The 20,684-nt window shown below is 47.7% G+C and overlaps 2 protein-coding genes across 3 annotated transcripts; both read right to left on the bottom strand.

The window, feature by feature from the left end:
• Nucleotides 1-113: 113 nt before the first annotated feature.
• RRP7A (ribosomal RNA processing 7 homolog A) lies at nt 114-3,446 on the bottom strand. The gene is made up of 7 exons (XM_084524583.1): nt 3,301-3,446; nt 3,078-3,220; nt 2,855-2,980; nt 2,460-2,583; nt 1,713-1,810; nt 1,145-1,343; nt 114-681 (listed from the first exon to the last, which is right to left on the bottom strand). Exons 1-7 carry the CDS (start codon nt 3,350-3,352, stop codon nt 596-598), a joined length of 828 nt encoding a protein of 275 aa, XP_084380709.1. The 5' UTR covers nt 3,353-3,446; the 3' UTR covers nt 114-595.
• Nucleotides 3,447-5,400: 1,954 nt separating this feature from the next.
• On the bottom strand, nt 5,401-19,638 carry POLDIP3 (DNA polymerase delta interacting protein 3). 2 transcript variants are annotated; one of them, XM_084524528.1, is made up of 9 exons: nt 19,505-19,638; nt 16,177-16,564; nt 14,216-14,293; nt 11,635-11,730; nt 10,251-10,433; nt 9,240-9,317; nt 8,520-8,649; nt 7,737-7,803; nt 5,401-7,382 (listed from the first exon to the last, which is right to left on the bottom strand). In XM_084524528.1, the coding sequence occupies exons 1-9, from the start codon at nt 19,561-19,563 to the stop codon at nt 7,208-7,210; spliced, it is 1,254 nt and encodes a 417-aa protein (XP_084380654.1). In that variant the 5' UTR covers nt 19,564-19,638; the 3' UTR covers nt 5,401-7,207. The 2 variants fall into 2 exon arrangements, with proteins under 2 accessions (XP_084380654.1, XP_084380655.1); XM_084524529.1 differs by having other exon boundaries at nt 14,216-14,290; nt 19,505-19,633.
• Nucleotides 19,639-20,684: the final 1,046 nt, after the last annotated feature.

Here is a 20,684-nt window from a genome sequence, read left to right as displayed (position 1 = left end):
TGGGAATTTACCAGTCATTTTTGCCTTTTTTGTTTGGTTGCTTTTAATTCCCAAGGTCACTCCTTCCCCTTCTGCCTCACCCCCAGACAAACGCATAAAGGAGCACCAAGAAATAAGAGCAATCAGCCATGGCTTTTATCACCACCCCAGTCCAGCACGTAAGAGGTTGCTGCCCACAGCAGAGCAAGGGAGAGAGAGGCGGTCCTGCGTGTTGGGGACAGGGCAGCAGTTTATTTACAGTGCTTCAGCCATTCCCTGCCCCTGCAGGGGCTGTGCTGGGCCAATTCTGTCTCTCACCGAGCTCCAGGAAGGCCTTGGGTGGCAGGGAGATACAGGCTGTCCCAGGACATGCCTCTGTCCCCTTGCCCCACGCACCCTGGAAAGTGCAGACGTGGCCAGGAGAGCAGGAGGATGCCGCTGCGAGCCAAGCCAGCTCCCCCTCCAGCTGTGGTTGCTGGGATCTCCCACTTCAGGTCCAGGGGCAGGGACAGCATGAAGCTGCCTCAATTCCTTGAAACTTGCTGGCACGTGGAGTCTGTCGGCATCTCTCCTGCCCTCTTCAGCGCAGGCATCCGAGGAAGCAGCTCGGCGTGGCTCAGTACGGCCTAAACTTGCGCTGGGCTCGCATCAGCGCGATTCTTTGCTTGTCCTCTTCAAATTTCTTCCTCAACTGGGCAATATCTGAAACAGGCAGAAAAAAAAAAAAAGGGATGTCACACAGGAGCAGCAGACCTCCCTCCCCCTGGGGAGCTCCACCTCAGCAGACCATGACGGGTTCAGTCCTGCCACTTAAAGCACACGCTTCCCAGAGCAGGTCCCTTTGCACCAGGGCTAAGTGCAGAGCTGAGGCTCTGGCCGTTCTCCCGCAGTGCTGCAGCTCCCTCTTGGGGACAGAACATGCTAGTTTGCCCTCTCAGTAGCTGCCTCTATACAGACTGACAAAATCTGTTAGAAAGCCGTGATCTGAACGCTCTCCCACAGATTGTTGGGCCAGGTGGTGGCAAGGGCCCACGGGAACTGGTGAGGCCATTCACACCACCACCAAGGCAGCTGTTCACCTGCAACTGGCTGCTGAAGGAAAAAGGCGACTCTTTGGACCACAGCAAGAGGAAAGAGACAGGCAGGAGGGGACTCGGACACTCACGCTCTCTCTTGGTCTCGCGATGCTGCCAGGCGTAGAAGTTGAGCAGCTCTTTGCGGGCCCTTTTCCGCCTCTCCCTCTCCAGCACCCGCAGGTTGGCGGCCTCTGTCCGGGGCAGGCCAGGCTTCCGGCCCCTCCGTGTTACCTTCACCCAGCCCTCCTCATCTGGCACGCCCTCCTCCTGGGCCGCTTTGGCTTCTTCCTAGAAAGGCAGGAAGGTGAGGTGGCTTAGTGCAGCCAGGCTGCCAGCCAGTCTGAAGCACGGCTCCCCCAAGGTCCCTCTTACACATGTGAAAAGTTACAGCAAGATCTGAAGGAAGGCACGGAACCAAGGACTGAGGTGCTCAAGTCTCAGTCACAACAGTGCGTGCCAGGACGCACTTTATTTGTGGATACCAGGGGCGATGAAACAAACCAAACCAGAACCTGGCTGTTCACCACCAACCCTGCCAGCCAGTGTTTCCCCTCTGCCGTTTGCAGCGGGGCCTGGGCACTGAGAGATCCTCTCTCTCTTCCTTTCCCCCTCCAAACAAACTGCTCAGGCTGGGTTCCCTCCCCAGCTTGGCCTCACCTGTGCTACCTTCTTGTCATAGTCTTGCATGAAGGTGTCCACCTCAGCCTTCAGTTCTTCCTGATCCACTACTGAGTCTGCGTATCTGGCGATCCACTCTGAGACACAGACAGCAGAAGTCAGCCACAGCCTCTGTTAGAAGCACGCCTTAGTGTGGTGCATTTGAGCAGCTCTAGAGAGATCTGCTGTAGGAAATGACACGCTCCGTTCCCATTTCTGTTCAGCATCCCCACTGCCTTAGCTCATGAACATTCAACTTGAGACCCAGGCCACAGGCAGTAAGCAATGGGAAGCTAAATGATGGGAAGAGCTTGCAACTTTCCCATGCAGAAGCAAGCTACCTTAGGCCCAAGAGGTGCAACATTCAGGGCTGCCTTCCTACCAAGGGGCCATCTTGCAGCCTCTGGTGCCTGTTTATGAGTCTGGCTTCCGTTCTGAGGGTAAAAAACAGCCAGCTTCTCTGCAGCTACATGAAATTGAGGAGATGTGGGGAAAAACTCTCCTTCCATTGGACCAAGTGACCCCATCCTCCTGTAGGGTCACTTAGTCAGGCTCTACAACATCCAATACAAGAAGATAGCAATAAGATAGAGGAAAAAAAAGCAGAATAATGAAATATTGGACATCTCGCCAGCTCAGGCTCATCACGAAGAGGCAAGAATGAAATTGGAACATGCTAGGAAGTATTCAGCAAGGAAAAGGTTTCCCCTGCTCTGTCTGACAGCAGGACAGCTGCTGCTTACTTACTGCTAACGCCGGTTTTCACAGGGTGACTGTCTGTTGATACCAGCAGGGGACCTTCCTGTGCCAGGGCCTTGACCGCCTGGACGCTGGCTGGTTTCTTGAACACCACGTACGCTACTCGAAATCCCTACAAGAAGAAGACCCACCCAGGCCGGTCAAATATACATACCAGAGTGATACAGGAAGGAACTGAAGCATAAAAGAGAAATCAAAGCACAAGTTACAGAAAGATGGATAAAAGAAAAAAAGAAGAGAAAGATAAGGCAATGTTGAATCACGTTGCCAAGTCTCCCCACGTGGTTTTTCTGTAACTCATGCTAAAGAGCACCGCTCAGGAGTTGAGACTTCTTCCCCTTGTGACCACTACAAAACTCCAGTCACCTCCCCCCGAGCGTTACCGTCGCGGTCCTGCGGCCGAAGAACTTGGACCTCTGCTTCTCCGCCTTCTCCCCCGGCCCCGGCTTGTCCCTGACGTCCACGCTCTGCACCGGCCCGCAGCTGCCGAACAACCTGGACAGAGCCCCCTTGGTGCGGAGACCGGCAGCCGAGCGTCAGAGCGGGGCTGGAGCGCCCCGGCCCCGCCAGGAGCCCGTCCCCGTCCCCGTCCCCCTGGGCACTCACCGGGCCGCAGTAGGGGGGCACGTTGAGGACGAAGAGGGTGCGGGCGGGCGGGTGCGCATCGCCGGGCCCCTCCCGCACGCGGTGCTCCTTCACCAGCAGGCAGTGCGGCGAGCGCTGCCGCTCCCCGAACTTCACCGCCAGGGCTGCGGGAGACACAGCGGTCACACAGCGCTCGGAGACGCCGCCAGCCCCCGGCCCCCCCCGCCGCCCCCCGGCCCCTCACCCGTGTATCCCGGCGGCGCCGCTCCCGCCCCACGCGGCTCGGCGGCCGCCATCTTAGCGCGGCGGGAAGCGGCGGCAGCGGGGCCCGCCGGGAGCTGTAGTTCGGCCCGCGCCGCGCCTAATGGCGGCGGGGGCCGGCCCTGAGGAGGGGCCCGCCTCCAGGCTGGGCTGAGGGAACGGCAAAGCCCCGGGAGCTACTCCCCTGCCCAAAATCTCAAAACCTCTTTTTTTTTTTTTTTTTTTTTTTTAATCCCAGGTGGTGGTGGGGCACATTACGCGGTCATGGGAAATAACTGAGACGGGCACAGGGGAGTAAAAGGAGGCTGAAGCCAGGGCAAACAGAATAGCTGTTGGGTTACGTCGCCCAACAACGTAGCTTTAGAGGTGTATTTCTACATTAAGTTCCTCTGGAAATCCTTGGCTAAGGACTATGGAAATGCAATGCTACAAAGAATACCTAGGTGGAGTCTCTAAGGAACTGTGTGCTTACTGTTAAGGAAACTTATTGCACACAATCGGTTAGTTTAACAGACCTGAACAGGGAGAACAGTATAAAACAGCAGCTGTGCTTAATGCTAGAGAGGCAAATAAAAGAATAAAGGAATGTTAAGGATATGTAAAAACACCCAGAAGACAACAGTAAGTACAACTGTTCTTAAAGACTCTTGTAAATCAGGAGAAGGTGAAATACAACCGTTACAGAGGAAGTTATATTTATGATTGGATGGAAGAGAAGACAACTCCAAAAATAAAGATCTTGAAACAGGACGTGTACAAGGTGAAAAAGCGGTTTGTGAAAGGAAGAAATGATATAAGATATCAAAGTTAATGAACATTTATCAGATGATATGGTACATGCAAAAGCTATAAAAGTATACCAGGCAAACTTGCAAATTGTGGCATCACTTCAGAAGACAGCATATTTTTGAAAAAGCAAAGGAAGTTTGAGAGACGCTATTATGTATTACCTACCACCTGTCCTGGACAGCCACATTGAGTTAGTGCAAACCATTCATATTTCATGTGAGCTTACAATCTCTTAGTAGCCCCAAAAAAAAAATATAACCAAATGTGCATAGATGTTTGGTCAGAAGATGGTCAGTGAGAACTCAGTGGAATGTAACAAGATTAGCATGACAATTCCAGAACAGTAAGAAATTTATCAGCTGCAAGGTGAGCTGCTTAAAAAAAGTCTAGCATAACTGCAGGTTACTCTTCTTTCAAGCACCCACTGAAACAAGCAACACTACAAAGAACTAGAAAGCTAAGATGACTTCAGAGAGCTGACTGATGACAGGAGCAGGCAGAGCAGTGCACAACCAAGACATTGCTGTAAGACAAGTCATAGAGTGGCATTTAGACAATCATTGACCTGAACAATTAAAAAAAAAAAAAGGATTTACTGCACAGATCACAGAGATAGAGAACAAAGCAGTAGTTCTTCCAAGGAAGTATGTTAATGTCATCATAATTCATCACAGATAACCTAAACAATGCATGATTTAACAGCAAGTTACAAAATGCACCTTCATATTTGGCTTTTGGAATGGATATAAATCAATTAAAAAACTTGCTTCAGTCTCCCCATTCTTTCAGAAGAGACAAGATATGCAATCACGATACATGTCTTCACATTTTCAGCCTTATCATCTTATTATCTAGCTGGTTATGAAAGCACCCTACTTTATCTGGAACAGGTACTCTAACTTCACAGCTGTACTTTAATTATTTTTAAATCACTAGGCTGTCAATAACAGATTGCCATTTCTTTCCTTTTATGTGACAAATAAATTGGAACTAGGTGGAGTCGGTCACAAATTGTTCCCATTTTGACAGCAACAATCAACTATTAATTTTGATGAGATAATCTAGGTGAAAATACTTATGAGTATCAATTGATTATCCACATACCCTTCCTCTTGGTCTTCCATCGCACTATCAGCTACCTATGGCATTTATCACTGAACCAGCAGCATGATTAGAGATTTGAAGTTTGTTTTTTTTTTTTTTTAAAAAAAGCACACTTGATTCAATATTGAACAACTCTACCTACTGATCTTTCAGTTGCTTCACAGCATCTAAAAAGGCTTAGAATCCACTCTCCGTATAACAAACGTTTATTCAGAAACAGATAATACATTATCTTCTCCAACCCTAACAGTTCTCCTCCCTCCCCCCAGTTTTTATTAAAACACAGGTGTTTGGTAGGTGATCTAGGGAAGGGGAACAACAGCTGTCTTAAGTCCCCTCCCCTACTAACATCTGCTGTTCAAACAAAGCACCCTACCAGAAATGGTGTCGTTGATTTCCAAACCAAAGAGAGTACTCTGGAAAAACAAGTCCTGCCAAGTTCTCAGTTATCTCCATGGCTAAAAGGGATACAGTGAGATAAGGAATGGTTTGCACCAGCTAGATAGAGCTCATACAGAACAAGAAAGCAAAAGAAACACAGGGCTGACCAAGAACCGGGACCTGGAGAATCTGGACCTACACCGATTATGGAAAGCTCACTGAAGTTCTGCAGACCTAAGCCGAATGGGTTAGGTTAATCTCCTAGCTAGAAGGATCAAATTCAACCCCCAACCAGCTTCTCAAAGTGGCTCTATCCTTTCCTCTCTTATAATACAATTTGAACTAATACAAACAAATGGAGCTACCGGGACTTCAAATATCCATGACGTTAATGCTGTACTACCAAAGGAGGTATTGGAAGTGCCACCTAGTGGCCTGTGGCTCATCACAGATGCTCACTGGCTGAAGTTCCATCCAAGTGTCTCCTCTCCAAGTGTCCCTTACACAGTGCTGCCCGCTCTCCTCCGAAACTTGCAGCAACGAAGCCCAGCGACCATCCTCCAAATCCATTTCTGTGAGCAACAGGCCTGCACAGCAGCCAAGCATTGCCCAAATCATACCTCTTGAGAAAGTGATTTCTCCAGGGCAAGTGAAGACTGCTTCTTATGTGTTAGTATCTGAAAAAGGCCCCAGCTCCTTCCTTTTCATAAAAGGAGACTGGTTAGGTCAGAAGGTAGGAAAAAACTTGATGTCCCTGCCTCAGCAGGAAGACGAAATACAGTCTACTGGGAATGAAACACTAGGATTTCCTCTAGCTCTGAACACAATCCTGGTTCTTATTTTTCAGTCGACACAGGAGAGAATAACTCAGCCTGACCCTACAGGGCTAATATGTTCACTGTACAAATGGCAGCGCCGTTTTTTCCCCCCGCCTCCATGTATTACCAGAGTTGAAGCACCCCTCCTGTAGCACAACGGGTGCTGCACGTGTGCTTATGTCCTTTGTGCCCGATGCCTCCACTGGCTGGCACACACGCTGGGAAGCTCAGTTTTTCACACTTCTCAATGTCACAGCTGCTGAGCAGAAAAATAGCCAGCAGTCAGCATGAAGCAGTATGCTACCAAATGCATACGAGTCAAAAGATGCAAGATGGCACTTCCTGTACGTGGCCACACCTGACTTCGTACCCAGTGCAGCAATTCTGGAAACAGTGTGTTGCTGTTGCCTGTTGAAAATCCAGGGGATGCACCTTTTAGTTACAGGTAGGACAGAAGAGAAGGAGATTGCCACCCCTTCCCTCAAAGTCTATGTGCACTTTTAATGGCCACTAAGGGCTTTGGAGTAAAGGAGGGAATTACATGGTATATGCTTAGTAATATATTACTGGCAGAAGGGAGAGGTTATTCTCTTGGAAAAAAAAATAGTGGAAGAAAACTCCAACTATGAAAACAGAAAATACACACACAAGAGGAGAACACTATTGTACAGTAAGGTAGCGATCATAGAAAACAAAAAAAACTTCAAGGCAGGCAAATGCAAACAACATCTGCACTCCTGCACTTTTCTCATTCCCCAACTTAATTGAGTTTTCCAGTCCACTGCTCGCTCCTCCTTCTCAGAGTTTGATCTTGAATTCTGTTGGCTGCACAGAGGAAGAGACCCCTGAGGATTTGAAGAGTGCCTTCAAGATGGTGTCAGGGTCCACCTCAGCTGGGGGATTTGACGCAGTGCTTGCACTTGTCCGGCGTGGTTCCCCTTCCTTCTTCACTGAAGGAGTATCGCTCAACCGCCTGCAGTATAAAATAGAATTTAACACAATGCCCATGTTTGCTGTTCTCAGTGTTCTTCCTTTCCCCCATGTTCTTCCTTTCCCATATTTCCTTCCCTATCCCATATATTCCCAAATGTTTTAAATATACTTTCAGACACAAGAATATCCTGATCTCAGACTCATTTTGAACTCATTTCCAGGGCTGGGAACACTACAGAGTCAAACTGCACTCAGCACAGAGAGCCCCAAACAAGAGGAGAATATTCAGGGGACAATAATTTGCCAGCAACTTTCCTCCCCTCCCCTCATATTCTCTTCAAAACAGAACCTGGAGATGTGTTTGGTTCTTCCCCCCATGCAAAGGGACACTTACAGCAATATAGGCTGGTCTGAGGTGATGACATTCCCATTCATGTGAAGGTTGCACTTCATTGGTTGACCTAAACAAAAACAAAGAGTCCTTATCTCAGAATCCCAGTAAGGAAAGACCCCAGAAATACCATGCAACCGTGTAAGCTACAAAGTTCCACATGCTGAGGAAACATGAGAAGGAACAGCTGATACATCTTTTGTCGCAAGATTACAAGGACAGAAGCGTTACTAAAACACTCTGTACAATAAGAAAAATTGCACCAAGAGAGCACATACAGATGGAAAGCCCTTAGCACATATGCAAGAGAATCTCCCATTAACAGCTAATTTCAGCCTATAACAAATGGCAGATAGATCCAGCTCCAGGAGTGCATTGTTTGAAGTTTATAGAGAAGCTGACACTGTTTTACAAGTCTCATTCAAAATGTCTTCGACCATGCCCTGAAACTTCTGCAAATATTAGTTTTACTTGTACTTTGCAAACTCTGCAAGCATGTACTGCCTTCCTAAAGGCTATCTACCTCTTGGCACTGGATTAGAAGTAACAAAAATCTCATCTGGAAGTGAGACCAGTGGAATCACTAGAAGCATGCCTCTATCTCTGAGCATTTTCTTTTGGGGAAAAGATTTCAGACTGTGCTTATACCCAACATGCATATTACACTATTTAGCTTTTGGACCGATTTTCTGGCATCTTTCTTCTTGGTAGCATACGAGTAGCTGAGATACTTTGAAAAGTCTTTGTAAACTTATCTATCCTTGGTGCAACCCCGCTCAAACTTACCATCTAAGCATCTGTTGTTGTATTTCTTATATGCCGTGATTGCATCTTCTTTCTTCACAAAGACTACTTCAGCCACTCCTGGGTGCACCAGTCGTGCTCGCTTCAGAGCGCCACACACACAGAATAACTCCTAAGGGCAGAGCGTTGGTCACGACCGCGGTCACATCAAAGGCACCACGCGAACCAGACAGACACAACGAGCGAGAAAGGCTCGGTTTCCTAATTACATCCCCACTCCTGTCCGGTAAACACATGGCAGAACCTGACAGCTGCCACTTGTCTTAACGTGTTTGCTATGTAACAAGTACTGGGCATTAGTAATACAGCTAACACAAGCAAAAAGGTAAGGCCAGCACTGTAAGGGGGAGCCTGGGTTGTTCTCTGCCTGCTGAGCATGGAAGGACCTAGGTAATTCGCATGGGGGCTTTAAGTTCAAGGAGAACACTAAGCATCGCTTAGGATGAAGTCTAAGTGATGTCAGGTAGCTCTAGAAATGGGATTTTCTACCATCTACTTGGGCATACATTAAAAAAAAAAAAAAAAAAAAAAAAAAAAAAAAAAAAAAAAACAGTGAACAGCTCACCCCACCCTGCCCCCCCCCCAAAATCAGGCAACACTCAACTTTTGCAATCATATTCACCACAGAGGGATTTATCAAAAGAGGTAGGGTAGGGGAAGGAAGCTTCATTCACCCAGAGTTGGGCAGTAAGCAACACTCACAACAATGTCTTCCTCAGTGACGCGAGGATGCAGGTTGTTTACAGTCATCTTTGTGCCTTCCAAGGGACTGAACGCCAGCTACCGACACAAACACATTACACGCAGAAGGTCAGAAATGCAGCAAAGACAGCACAGCAAATAAAATAAACAAAAAAAAAAGTCACTAAAAGGGTGCCTGGGCAAGTTTGTACACATGCATAAAAAAACTACAGCCTGTAATGGGAAATACCAATGCTTAGAAAAGCCCAGCTCATCTGAGAATGAAAAAAGAGCCTCTTTTTCATATCAACTTCTCTCTGAAGTAACTTTTCCTCTCCTGTTCCCAAGTATAACGCTACCTTAATCTGCACACATACGCAATGCTCACTAGTTGTGCCCATACTCCCTTCTAAGAGCACATCTAAGCTACATTCAGAACCAGCCTGGAAATCCGAAGTAGGGCTCCAGCCTCTCCAGAGCATGCTGAACTCAATCAATGTGCCTGGGAAGATCTGTACCCAGTACCAGGCAGTTTGGCAAAGCAATTCCAGGCAGGTTCTCTACAAATTGCCTGAGGAGGCTTGCCTAGATAGCAAGCTGCTGCTCTTGGAAGAATCCTGTTCTTTTTGCTAGCAGCAGAGGACAGAAGACTACACAAACTGATGTTAAAACCATATTCCTAGGGACATGGAAGCCACCAAAGGGTGTCCAAATGACAACTGCCATCTCCTGGTAACATCCACCTGCTTCCTCCAAGACCATGTGCTCCCTCCCATGCCAGAGAGAAAAATAAAAGAAGTGAGATGCACTGTCTGAGAATTCCCAGTCTCTCAAACACCGGAGAAGAGGATGTTCAGACAGGTTTAAAATATTCATGAAACTGGTCGCAGCTATCAGAACAAGCCTGAAGGACTCCCAGAGGTAGCGATGCGAGGCAGGCAGAAGCAAACCGCTCACAAATCCAACCAACAGCAAGCTTCAGATGTTTCAGAGGTTTCTCTAAGGATCATGTCCCCACTTCCCTGAGCTCACCTCCACAGGCGCTGGCTCTTTTGGAGGCTCCTCCTTTGTCACCAAGGTCCGGGACATGTTTGTCAAGGCCTTTGTCCGCATGGGGGAAGGAGGTGCAGGTGGAGCTGTGTACGTATCGTTCTGGACCACTTTAGTCAGGGGAACAGTCTTGGACAGAGAGAACTTATTGCCACTCAGCCCAGTCTACAGAAGGAGAGAAAGCATCTCTGAGAGCTGCAGGCGACAAAAGCAAGCCCATTTTTTCAAGCACAAGAGCATTACAGGCATGCATTAAGAACTTCACGTTCTTCCCAGTGTCAAAACCACGGCAGTGTTGGAGACTTTCAGCTGTAAGGCAAAAATCACCTGAAGGCTTTTTTGGCATGTTTACCTCGAAAGAGCACTTTTTAGACACACTTAAATTTTATACTTTTCTTAAGTAAACTTTAGCAGTGCCACTTGAATTTGGAAAACACCTTTTGTCCAAAGGTTCTCAAGTGGTTGACACAGCGTACACAATTGCTCCTTTAGAGTAAAACTGAGCTCTCCTAGTGCAAACAGTAGTAGTTCTTCAGAAACACAGAGCTAGGGCACGTGAAGACTTGGAGCTGACTCTTCTACTCAGAGCTACCCAGGAAGTCTAAAGCCAGAATAAAAACTGTGCTTAGTATCTGCTGTGAAGCCTGGAGCTCTATTCTCAACACCCACACGAGAAAAGCCTGCGATTATCACTGCAGAAGATTGCCTGGGTGATGGGGAAGCTGCACTCATTTGCTCTCTTAAAACCACAGAATAATTTAGGACAAACCCACGTCCAACCCCCGTGTCTGAAACGGAGCTAACTTCAAAGACGCATCAAGTTGGCTCAGGGCCTCAGCCAGCCAAACTTCAGCACCTCTGAAAACAGATTTCACCTCTCCGGGTCCCTCTGCCAGAATCTGACCAGCCCCGAGAACTGCACAGTCCCTTCTTACATCTAACTAGAACTTATCCCCAGCAAGCTGCCAAATAAGCTTTTGCATGGCAAGAGATTTCCTGCTTCGATGTCCAGTCTCTAGGAGCAGCAGAAAGCTTCCCTTGCTTGCCTGCTCAAACGAGACAGGTACAAAGCACTTTCCCAACAAGAAGAAAGTCGAGAGCTAACACACAGCAACCTGCTAGCACAGGAGAAAGCACACATTCTGGCTGCAAAAGGACTATAAAATCAATTAGCCTAAAAGGGAGCCTGTCCCAAAAATAACACTAGAAGCACTGACACAGAGAGAAGGGCAGGGTGCAGAGCAAACATTTCAGGGTAGAGCACCGTTTACATACTTGAAAAGAACATAAGCCCTGTAAAGCCACAGCCTGTGCGTCCACCCAATGTGAGCATGGCATGGCAGGGACTGCTCAGATAATCCCTTACCGCGTTGTGCAGGAAACTGTTTGTGGTGGTGATTTTCATCTGTTTGCTAGGAAGGGGAGAGACGCTTTCATCATCATCTTCCATGTCATACAGACCCTGAAAAGAAGGAAGATAATAGTTTACAAGATGGTAGATCTACTTTAGACGTGATTTCTAAAATAAGTGATTTTCTCCTGACTTCAGCCTTCTTCAGAACACACGCGGTAACAGGAGGAAATGGACACAGAATGGTTTGGGTTGGAAGGGACCCTAAAGACCACCTGGTTCCAACCCGTGTCCTGGGCAGGGACACCTCCCACCAGAGCAGGTTGCCCAAAGGCCCCTCCAGCCTGGCCTTGGACACTTCCAAGGATGGGGAATCCACACCCTCTCTGGGCAGCCTGTTCCAGCGCCTCACCACCCTCACAGTAAAGAATTTCTTCCGTTTATCTAATCTCAACCTACCCTCTTTTAGCTTAAAACCATTACCCCTTACCCTATCACCACACTCCCTGCCAAAGAGTCCCTCCCCAGCTTTCCTGTAGGCCTCCTTTAGGCACTTGAAGGTAGCCACCAGAGCTCTCCTCGGAGCCTCCTCTATCAGCTCCAGCCCTCTGATCACCTTTGTGGCTCTCCTCCAGACCCACTCTAACAGGTCCACGTCCTTATGTTGGGAGCCCCAGAGCTGAACGCAGCACTCAGGTGGGGTCTCGAGAGCAGAGCAGAGGGGGAGATTCACCTCCCTCACCCTGCTGGCCACGCTTCTTTTGATGCAGCCCAGGACACAGTTGGCTTTCTGGGCTGTAAGCACACGTTGCCAGCTCGTGTTGAGCTTTTCATCAACCAGCACCCCCAAGTCCTTCTCCTCAGGGCTGCTCCCCACCCACACCCAGACTGGATTCACGTTTAGGATTGCAAACACGATGTTTGCATGTTTGGAAATGCATCACTACTTGGACTTTGCTCTTATCCTCACATCTAGAGGACAGAGAGCTGAGAGAATACAAGCCCTTTCCATAACGTTGACGGTAAGATCAAACTTCTTTTCCAGAGATGCGATTTCCCTACGTGTACTGCAGTCACCTACAGATTCCTCTCATCTCTAGACCTTACCAGCGCTGATGAAACCACATTACTAGAATAAAGCCTTGATGGCTTATGTTTTAACACCCTTCCACCTTTAAAGTTGAAGCCTATGCATATATTTTTTGTAAAAGGAAGCAGATGCCTGTGGAATACAACTGAACTGAACGTTCCTCAGCACAGCACACGCCCGTCTGGCACTAGAAAACACCGCACTGTGAGGCTTACTGAAGAATTTGCTTCCCAGTTCCGCACAGCGCCCATAGCCCTGCCTCAAAATACTGAGGCTTACAACAATCCAAACGTTTTTCATAGTCTCTACTCAATAATATGTCTAAGAAAAATGTTTATACACATATGGCGCTGCCCAGAACATGGGAAGTCACAACTCCAAAGAGCTTCCCATTAATTCAGTAGGAAGGTGAAGAAAAACGAAGAGATCAGCAATGACAGCTTGAAAAATAAGTGGGTTTTCATGGCCAGCAAGATCCTGGTTTATGAACAGGGAGGTTGTTATAATCACAGAAATGCTAAGACAGAAGAAAAAGGGATGGTAGAACAGAGTCGTGCAGAAAACTGGCAAAAACGCTAGGCAGGACGACAATGGAGTTGAGCTAAAGCCAGTGAAACAGAGTCAAGGCATCTGGTAACGAGGTCAGAATAACGAAGACACTTTCTGAAGTGATAGCACCTGGGATAGGTGAGGGCAGCAGGTCAATGAAGACATGAACAGCTCAAGTTACCATAATCAAGGCATGAAATAAACATGACATGGTAGTGTCAGTGCCAGTTCTCCCATATTTCATGCCACAGTTTATGCATACAGACATACAAAATAAATTAAGTAATAGGATAATTCCTTTGAAAGAGCCCAAGGTGGTAAGGTAGCCAAATGCTCTGGGGCCACAGCAAAGGCCTTTAAAGCTGATCCCAAGAGAGACAGCACGGATTCTAGAGTTTTCCTCAGACAAAGCCTGCTTGATATGGTAATGTTGACAGTACATCAAAAAAACAGTTAAAATCATTCATCATCAGGTTTCCAGCAGGGACCCAGAGCTGGGGTTTCACAGGAAGGTACCACCCTCTCCCACCTCGCTGTGTAACAACATCCACTCTGGGAAGAGGCTGCCAGGATGCTGAATCAAAGCACCCAACACCTGGACTCAACATTCTATCAGTGAAGCATTTAGGGAAAGACATTACGGCTAGAGGTCTTGGTCTCTGGAAAAAACATGTTCTCGTAATAAGAAATGGCAATTCCTACACTGTATTCATGTAACACACCAGGAATCAAGTTCGGTTAGACTAAATGAAAGCCTCAATTACCACGAAGGTATCTCACTGAGCGAGAACAAAGAGCCAAGCTGTCAGAGACACCTCGTAAAGTTTCTCTTCTTTCCTACCTCGAATTCTCTTTGCACCCACCAATGTTCACGGCCACCTTCCTGCCCCCTCAGTTGCCCACCCAACCCCTCAAAAACAAGGGTTAAATTAAGAAGAGCACAGAGTGGGCACACACCTGCTTGTGTGTATGGTTGTTCACCACGTTGATCCTCATTCCTGCTGGATGAGAGTGTCCAGGGACTGGAGCTTTCTGCTACGGTTAGAGGGAAAGAACCAAAGCGTTAAACACTGCAGTCCACCAGATCGCCATTTGGAGAGCCTGGCGCCGTTCATTGATCCCCTGAGATCACTTACATGAGACACTCTCCTGCTCTGGAAACATGCTACACCGCAGTATTAAACAACATCTATGTCTCCTGTGATATGTGCACAATGAGACACCTGCACTTCATCAAAGAAATTAAAACCCAAGGCCACACAGATAAGCTTTGATTCAAATTACTTGAGTTTTAGTTCAAGTTTAGTGGGAAAGAAATTTATTTTCAGCTCCGGCAGCACTGATTAGATTTTTATTGCTGCAAATACGAAACCATGAATGGTGTAAATCAGTAAGAAAGCTCCTCTTCTATCACGTTACGGAGAACCAGAAGAGAGCTATTTCCATTCAGCTCAGCAAGTTGGGACACAACACTATTTAGCTGGTCAGTTCCATTTCATAGCAAATAACGTCACTTCACGCTAGAGCTGGAATAAACTGTACCGGAATAAAGTGATGCACAGGGTAGTGTACCTGACCCTCCTGCCATCTCGTGTGTTAGCCTGTGAAACAAGGAAACCACGACACGCAGGGAACGGAGCTGCACTAATCAGCAACCAGAAGCAACCCGCAGCTACCTCAAAAATGCCTCCGTGGTATTTGAAAAAGCTGGAAGCTGTCAACTACAGAAAACAATGTCTCACAAAAACAGTAAACGCAGTAAAAATATCAAATTTGCATTTTCTCTAGAAAAACAATTTATAGCACAGCACCCTCATGTTTCAATTTGCTAGTTCAAAGACAGTTCAGTTTGATTCTGTTCCCACAACTGGAACACAGAGGAGGGCCACTGGCAATTTAGAATTGAAACAAGTTATAAGGTAACACTTACATGCATGGTTTTGTCTACAGTCTTAGTCACCACACCATTCTACAACATTTTATGGCAACATGCTAACAAGCACCGTAGGTCAAACCAAGAGATTAAAAAAAAAAAAAAAAAAAAAACAGTCAGATCAGAGCAGGCTGCTGCTGTACCCAGCCTCCAAATGCTATTTAACTCCTAGACTTTCTAGCAAATGTTCAGCTCCTAATGGTGATTTGGCAGAAAAGGCCAGGATGAGGATGAATTACCCTGCTAAGTTGAGGCTATTGAACAAACCGCTCTATAGCTCTGTGATTAGCTCTTCTGACTGCCACAAGAATCCTTCCTCAGGCCAGCCTTTCACTCCCAGCCTGGCATCTGAAGACACCAAGGGGCAGTTTTCTGCTGAGCAGAAAGACTCATCCAGGCTTTCAAACTGATGAGAACAGCAAATGTCCTGGTGCAGACAGGCACACGGGACCTTCAGGAGGCAGGAAAGAATGAAGAGGTAGACTGGGAGCTCGAGGTATGCCCTTGTAATGTGCTTGAATAGGTGAGGAACGCAAGCGCTCCTCAAACAGCAATCCCGAGGGGCTAACGGAAACTTTTGACTCTACTCACTGCGTGTAACATGTGGAGCTCAACAGGAGCTGCTAGCCTGAGAAGTTAAGTAAGAATCAACGGTCTCTTGCAAAGAACAGAGGCATAAGAACAACAAAAAATGTGTGTGTTTTCTTTGCGTTTTAGCTGGGGAAGAAAGACTATTTAACAGCTCAAGATAAGTATTCTAGTGCTGACAGAAGCACTGCTTTGGTCTTTATTGGGCCCAAAATTTAAATAAAAGCTTAAAGGGAAGCTTGGATTCTTCAACAAGACCTAAAAAGCTGGAAGGACACAAAGAAGCCTGAATCCTGCCCTATCAGACTGTTGTAAACAAGGGAACATATTCATGCAACTCTGCCACTGGACTGCTGCAGAATAACTGAGGGGCTCAGAGATGGCTTGCTTGACCTACTTGGATCGTTTTGGTGATTTTCACAGCTGGATTTACTGTCCCCATAGCTGGGCTGATAGCAGCTGGAGTGTTCCTTTTTAAACTGATCTTCTCTCTGGCATCCACCACTTTGGTCACCTTTTCAGCAGCAACACTTTGCTGCTTACGGGAATTCAACATCTCCCGAGCATCCTGCACCTTCCCTTTTATTTTGAACCGAGCGTCCTTTTGAACCAGTTTTTCCCGAGCATCTTTAACCCCCAGTTTGTGCCGGGCATCAGTGAGGCCGATCTTCTGTCGGGCATCAAACGTCCGCTGGAAGTTGACGGCTGGTGACGATCTACTCAGAAGATTTTGCTGGATCCCAATACGAGATCTTACACCTCCAAATACTGGCCTCGTGTTAAGCCTGAAAAAAAAAAAAGGTTCAGACATTATAAGGCGTGATACTGTATTGTTGTGGTTTAACCCGGCCGGCAGCTAAACGCCACACAGCCATTTGCTTGCCCTCCCCCCTCCCTCTCTGGGATGGGGGAGAGAAATGGGAAAGCGAAGCCTGTGGGTTGAGATAAAGACAGTTCATTAAGACAGGAAAATAATAACAATAACAACAACAATAATAATGATGCTAATAGTACTACTACTACTAATGTGTACGGAATAAGTGATGCCCAATGCAATTGCTCACCACCCACTGACCAATGCCCAGCCTAACCCCAAGCAGCCAGCCCCCCCCACCCCAGCCAGCCACCCCTATATCTTGTTCAGCATGACACCCTATGGTATGAAATACCCCTTGGGCCAGTTTGGGTCAGCTGTCCTGGCTCTGTCCCCTCCCAGCTCCTGCTGCACCCCCAGCCTGCCCGCTGGCAGGACAGAGCGAGAAGCTGAAAAGTCCTTGGCTTGGTGTAAGCACTGCTCTGCAACAATTAAAACATCAGCGTGGTGTCAACATTCTTCTCATCCTAAGCCAAAACGCAGCACCAGACCAGCTACTAGGAGGAAAATTAACTCTATCCTAGCTGAAACCAGGACAAGTATCCACAGAGGTTATCTGCTACTGCTTAGAAAAGCTCACAGTTACTGCACAGACCAGGTTACCTGTCCGAATACAGCCCCTAAACTGTTTTATGCTGGATTTTACTTTGCTTGTAAATAGCTAAAGAACTATTTGTCAAAAGTCCTTAAGCTCACATTTAAGAACTCAAGTAAAGGCCTGACTTCATCTGTGCTAAAAACCAACTACAGTTAAACAAAATTCATCAAAAACTTAGGTACTTTGGGGAACTCTTTGAAGACAAAGAGCAATAGATTTTCTAGCATTAGGACTGAGCAGCTCCATTAAAACATCTCTCATAGTACAATCATGGGCCTTGAAACAAAGAAAGCGGGGAGCTATACGTCTGATTTCAAGAAATCTGGGCAGCAAGCTTACAGCTTTGGGACTGTAGGAGGCGTGGATTCCAGAATGCACAAGTACAGGCACCATTCTCAGCTCAAAGCCGCTAGCTCCCAAACTGAGGAACACTTAAGAACACTGTAAGAACACTTACAAGTACGTCATCACCATTGCAAAACGGAGCACAGAAGCTAATAGTCCAAGCAGCCTGTTACGCAGTGAAGCAGAAACTAGCTTCCTATTACAGGTCTGATTTACCTGTCCAAAATTTCCCCTAAAAGGAAGTAGCTCATCTAATTTTTTAATACTGGTCTTTCTTCAAGTATTTCGTAAAGTTTTAGAGTTTAGTTTTTGTAAAGAAACCCTTTTAATTGGGCTTTTTTTTTTTGTAAAGATGACAAAAATGTAAGCAATTTTAAAGCTATAATAGTGGAAAATATTCTTGATGTCATTTTTTTTTAATTCCAAGTAAGCTACAGTACTATAGCATTCATCTGCTTTTGGAACCATAACGCACAGCACTATAGCCTAAAATTAGGTAGCTGGAATTTGTTTTAGTACCTAAAAGGCTAATGCCATGAATTCAAATGATGATCCAATTCACATTCTCCATATAGCTTTCTATCAGTATTTCCTGATCTAACCCTATCTTAGCATAATTTGCCATCGTGTATTTACAGAGGAGAGATGTGTGGAGAAGAGATGAAACAGCCTGAGACCCAACACCCACTTCCATGGCTCTGTTCTTGCCACGCCCCAAACTGGAAAGCTCAGACTGGGGTCCTGCTGTGTTACCCAGCTCAGAAATCCTACAGCTGCTCTCTCGTACAGCTAACGCCCAGCAGCTCCACAAGACAGGACTGCTACCAAGACCATTTATTAAAATATATCCAGAAGAACACAAAAGTGTAAATGCACCCATAAAGCAACAGCCACAAACAAGACTTCCCTTGCTGTTTTAAAACATTAACATAGCAAAGCAGAAAGCAGTTGGTTAGAGTGCTGCAGAGGATTCATGAGTGTTCCTTTTAATATGCATAATAGAAGTCAAAGTAAAACCAGAAATATGTGTATCAGCATTTAAATCAGAATTAGACTGTAAACAACACGCATAATGAAATCAGTTAGGAAACTCTGTACTGAAGATTATACCTCCTCTGAAGGCTTTGTTTACCCTAATAAGCAACTCTTCTCTGGAGAGAACTGACAACCCTGTAACAGCACAAACAGTTTGAGCACTTTGTGCCGCAGCACCTGAAATGCAAGGGAATCTTAAACATCCGATTTCCTTTCAAATACTATGAGCTCTGACTCATTTATTACACAAAAATGGCATTTCGTGGGCAGGGACATTTTATAGTTGAAGATTTTTCAGTTATCATTTTGTCTAGATTACTAAAGAGCACATAATATAATCAGACAAGTTTGTTGGGTTTGCCCAGCCTTCCCAAAGGCACGTTAGCTACCTGAGACGTTTTACAAAGCAAGCTAAGTGTGCCAAGTGAAATTCGAGGTGCGGGAACTTGAGGGATTACTGCTTGGCAGGGACATTCCCTGGAAGGAAGGAGAGCGAAGGGGGAGCTCCAGGAAGGCGCAGGGAGCCGCGGCGCGCCCCGAGCTGCACCAGGCGGCTGCCAACATGGAGGGCAGTGGGAATGAAGGCGCACAGCCCTGCGCGGGCCGGGGCTGGCCGTGCAGCCCTCGAGGTACCACAGGTCCAGAAGGGACGGGAACCAGCCGGCCTCTCCTCAGCGCGGAACGGGCCCAACGGTCCCAACGGTCCTAACGGTCGCCCGAGCCCTCCTCGCCTCACAGACGGGCCCCGCGCGCCGGCCGCCGCCCCCCCGAAGGCCCGGCCCCGCGGCGGGCAGCGGCCTCGCGAGCGGGAGGCCCGGCAGGGGGAGCGGGGGAGGCGCGGGGCAGCCCCGGGGAGCCGCGGGCGGCGCCTACCTGCCCTTCCCCGCCACGCCGCGCTTCCGTATCAGCTCGTCCAGCGACAGGTCCGCCATCTTGTCGCGGGGCCCAGCGAGAAGACGCAGCCAGCGAGCCCCGGACGTGACATCACACCCCTTCCGGCGCTCCCCTCCCTTCCCCATCCCCGCGCCTCAGTGAGAGGATGCCCGCCCCCTCCCCAGCCCCGCGGTCCCACAAGCCCTAGCGGCGCACCGACGGCTCATTTGCATACGGATTGTAAGACGACACGGCGCTGTTTGGACCAAAAAAGACTTTTTTTTAGCTCAGAATGGCGCAAAGAGAGGATATAAGAACAGAGAAACACGGATATATCCAGTTCTATCCAGAGTAGCGAGGGCGAGGTTCTCGCCCTGACCTCCAGAGGTATCGCGCAGAGCCCTGCCCGCGTGCCGCAGAAAGTCCCGTCATGCCTTAAACTTATGAGTAAGGAAAATAACGACCCGGGGTGACGCCCGGGTCCTCACTGCTGATGTGAGAGGAATTTTTGCGCGGGTACAGGTCGCCCCAGGGTGACCCGCTTACTTCGCGGGATGCCCGGGAGCCGCGATCTGCCCGACCCTAGTGCCTCACGTGACAACGACAGACACGGACCGGGCCCCGCCGCCATCTTGTGCGGGCCTTCAGGGGCCCTGGGGGGCGGCTGGACAACAAAAAAATAACCCCGCTGTTGCAACAGCACGTTTCGAGCACATTCCTGTAAGCTTAAGAGCAGCGCCCGTGGTTCAGACTTAAAGCATCTCTCCAGTGTTTTCCCCCCCTGCAGGGAGACTATAGGGTCGGGAAGGTGTGCTCTAGTGTCAGGCCTGTCGCCCTGCACCCGTGCTGTTTCCCCAAATACGAAAACCTCATCTGCCTCGTTTGTGGAGGATTTGTACTCCTCAAGGAGGTAAAAACCCAAGTGAACCAAAGCAGACCCTGTAAGCCAACACTCAGGGAAGAATTAGAACAGAACAAGCACTCACAAATGCAGAGTGGCAAATCCAGATGCTTTCTGTCTTGTTTCCTACTCATTTGCCAATGATTCCTAATACCAGATTTTGTTTTTCAATCGCTCCTGATAATTTTATGCATCTTTTGTCAAGACCCCTAAGTTTTGTTGCTGAGCAATAGTGATCAAGTGAGAGCCTGTCCTTTTGTCTGTGTGGTAAGAATTGTT

This window comes from Aythya ferina, assembly GCF_964211825.1.
Source record: "Aythya ferina genome assembly, chromosome: 1".
Classification (NCBI taxonomy): Eukaryota; Metazoa; Chordata; class Aves; order Anseriformes; family Anatidae; genus Aythya; species Aythya ferina.
This window is presented reverse-complemented; position numbering and strand designations above follow the sequence as displayed.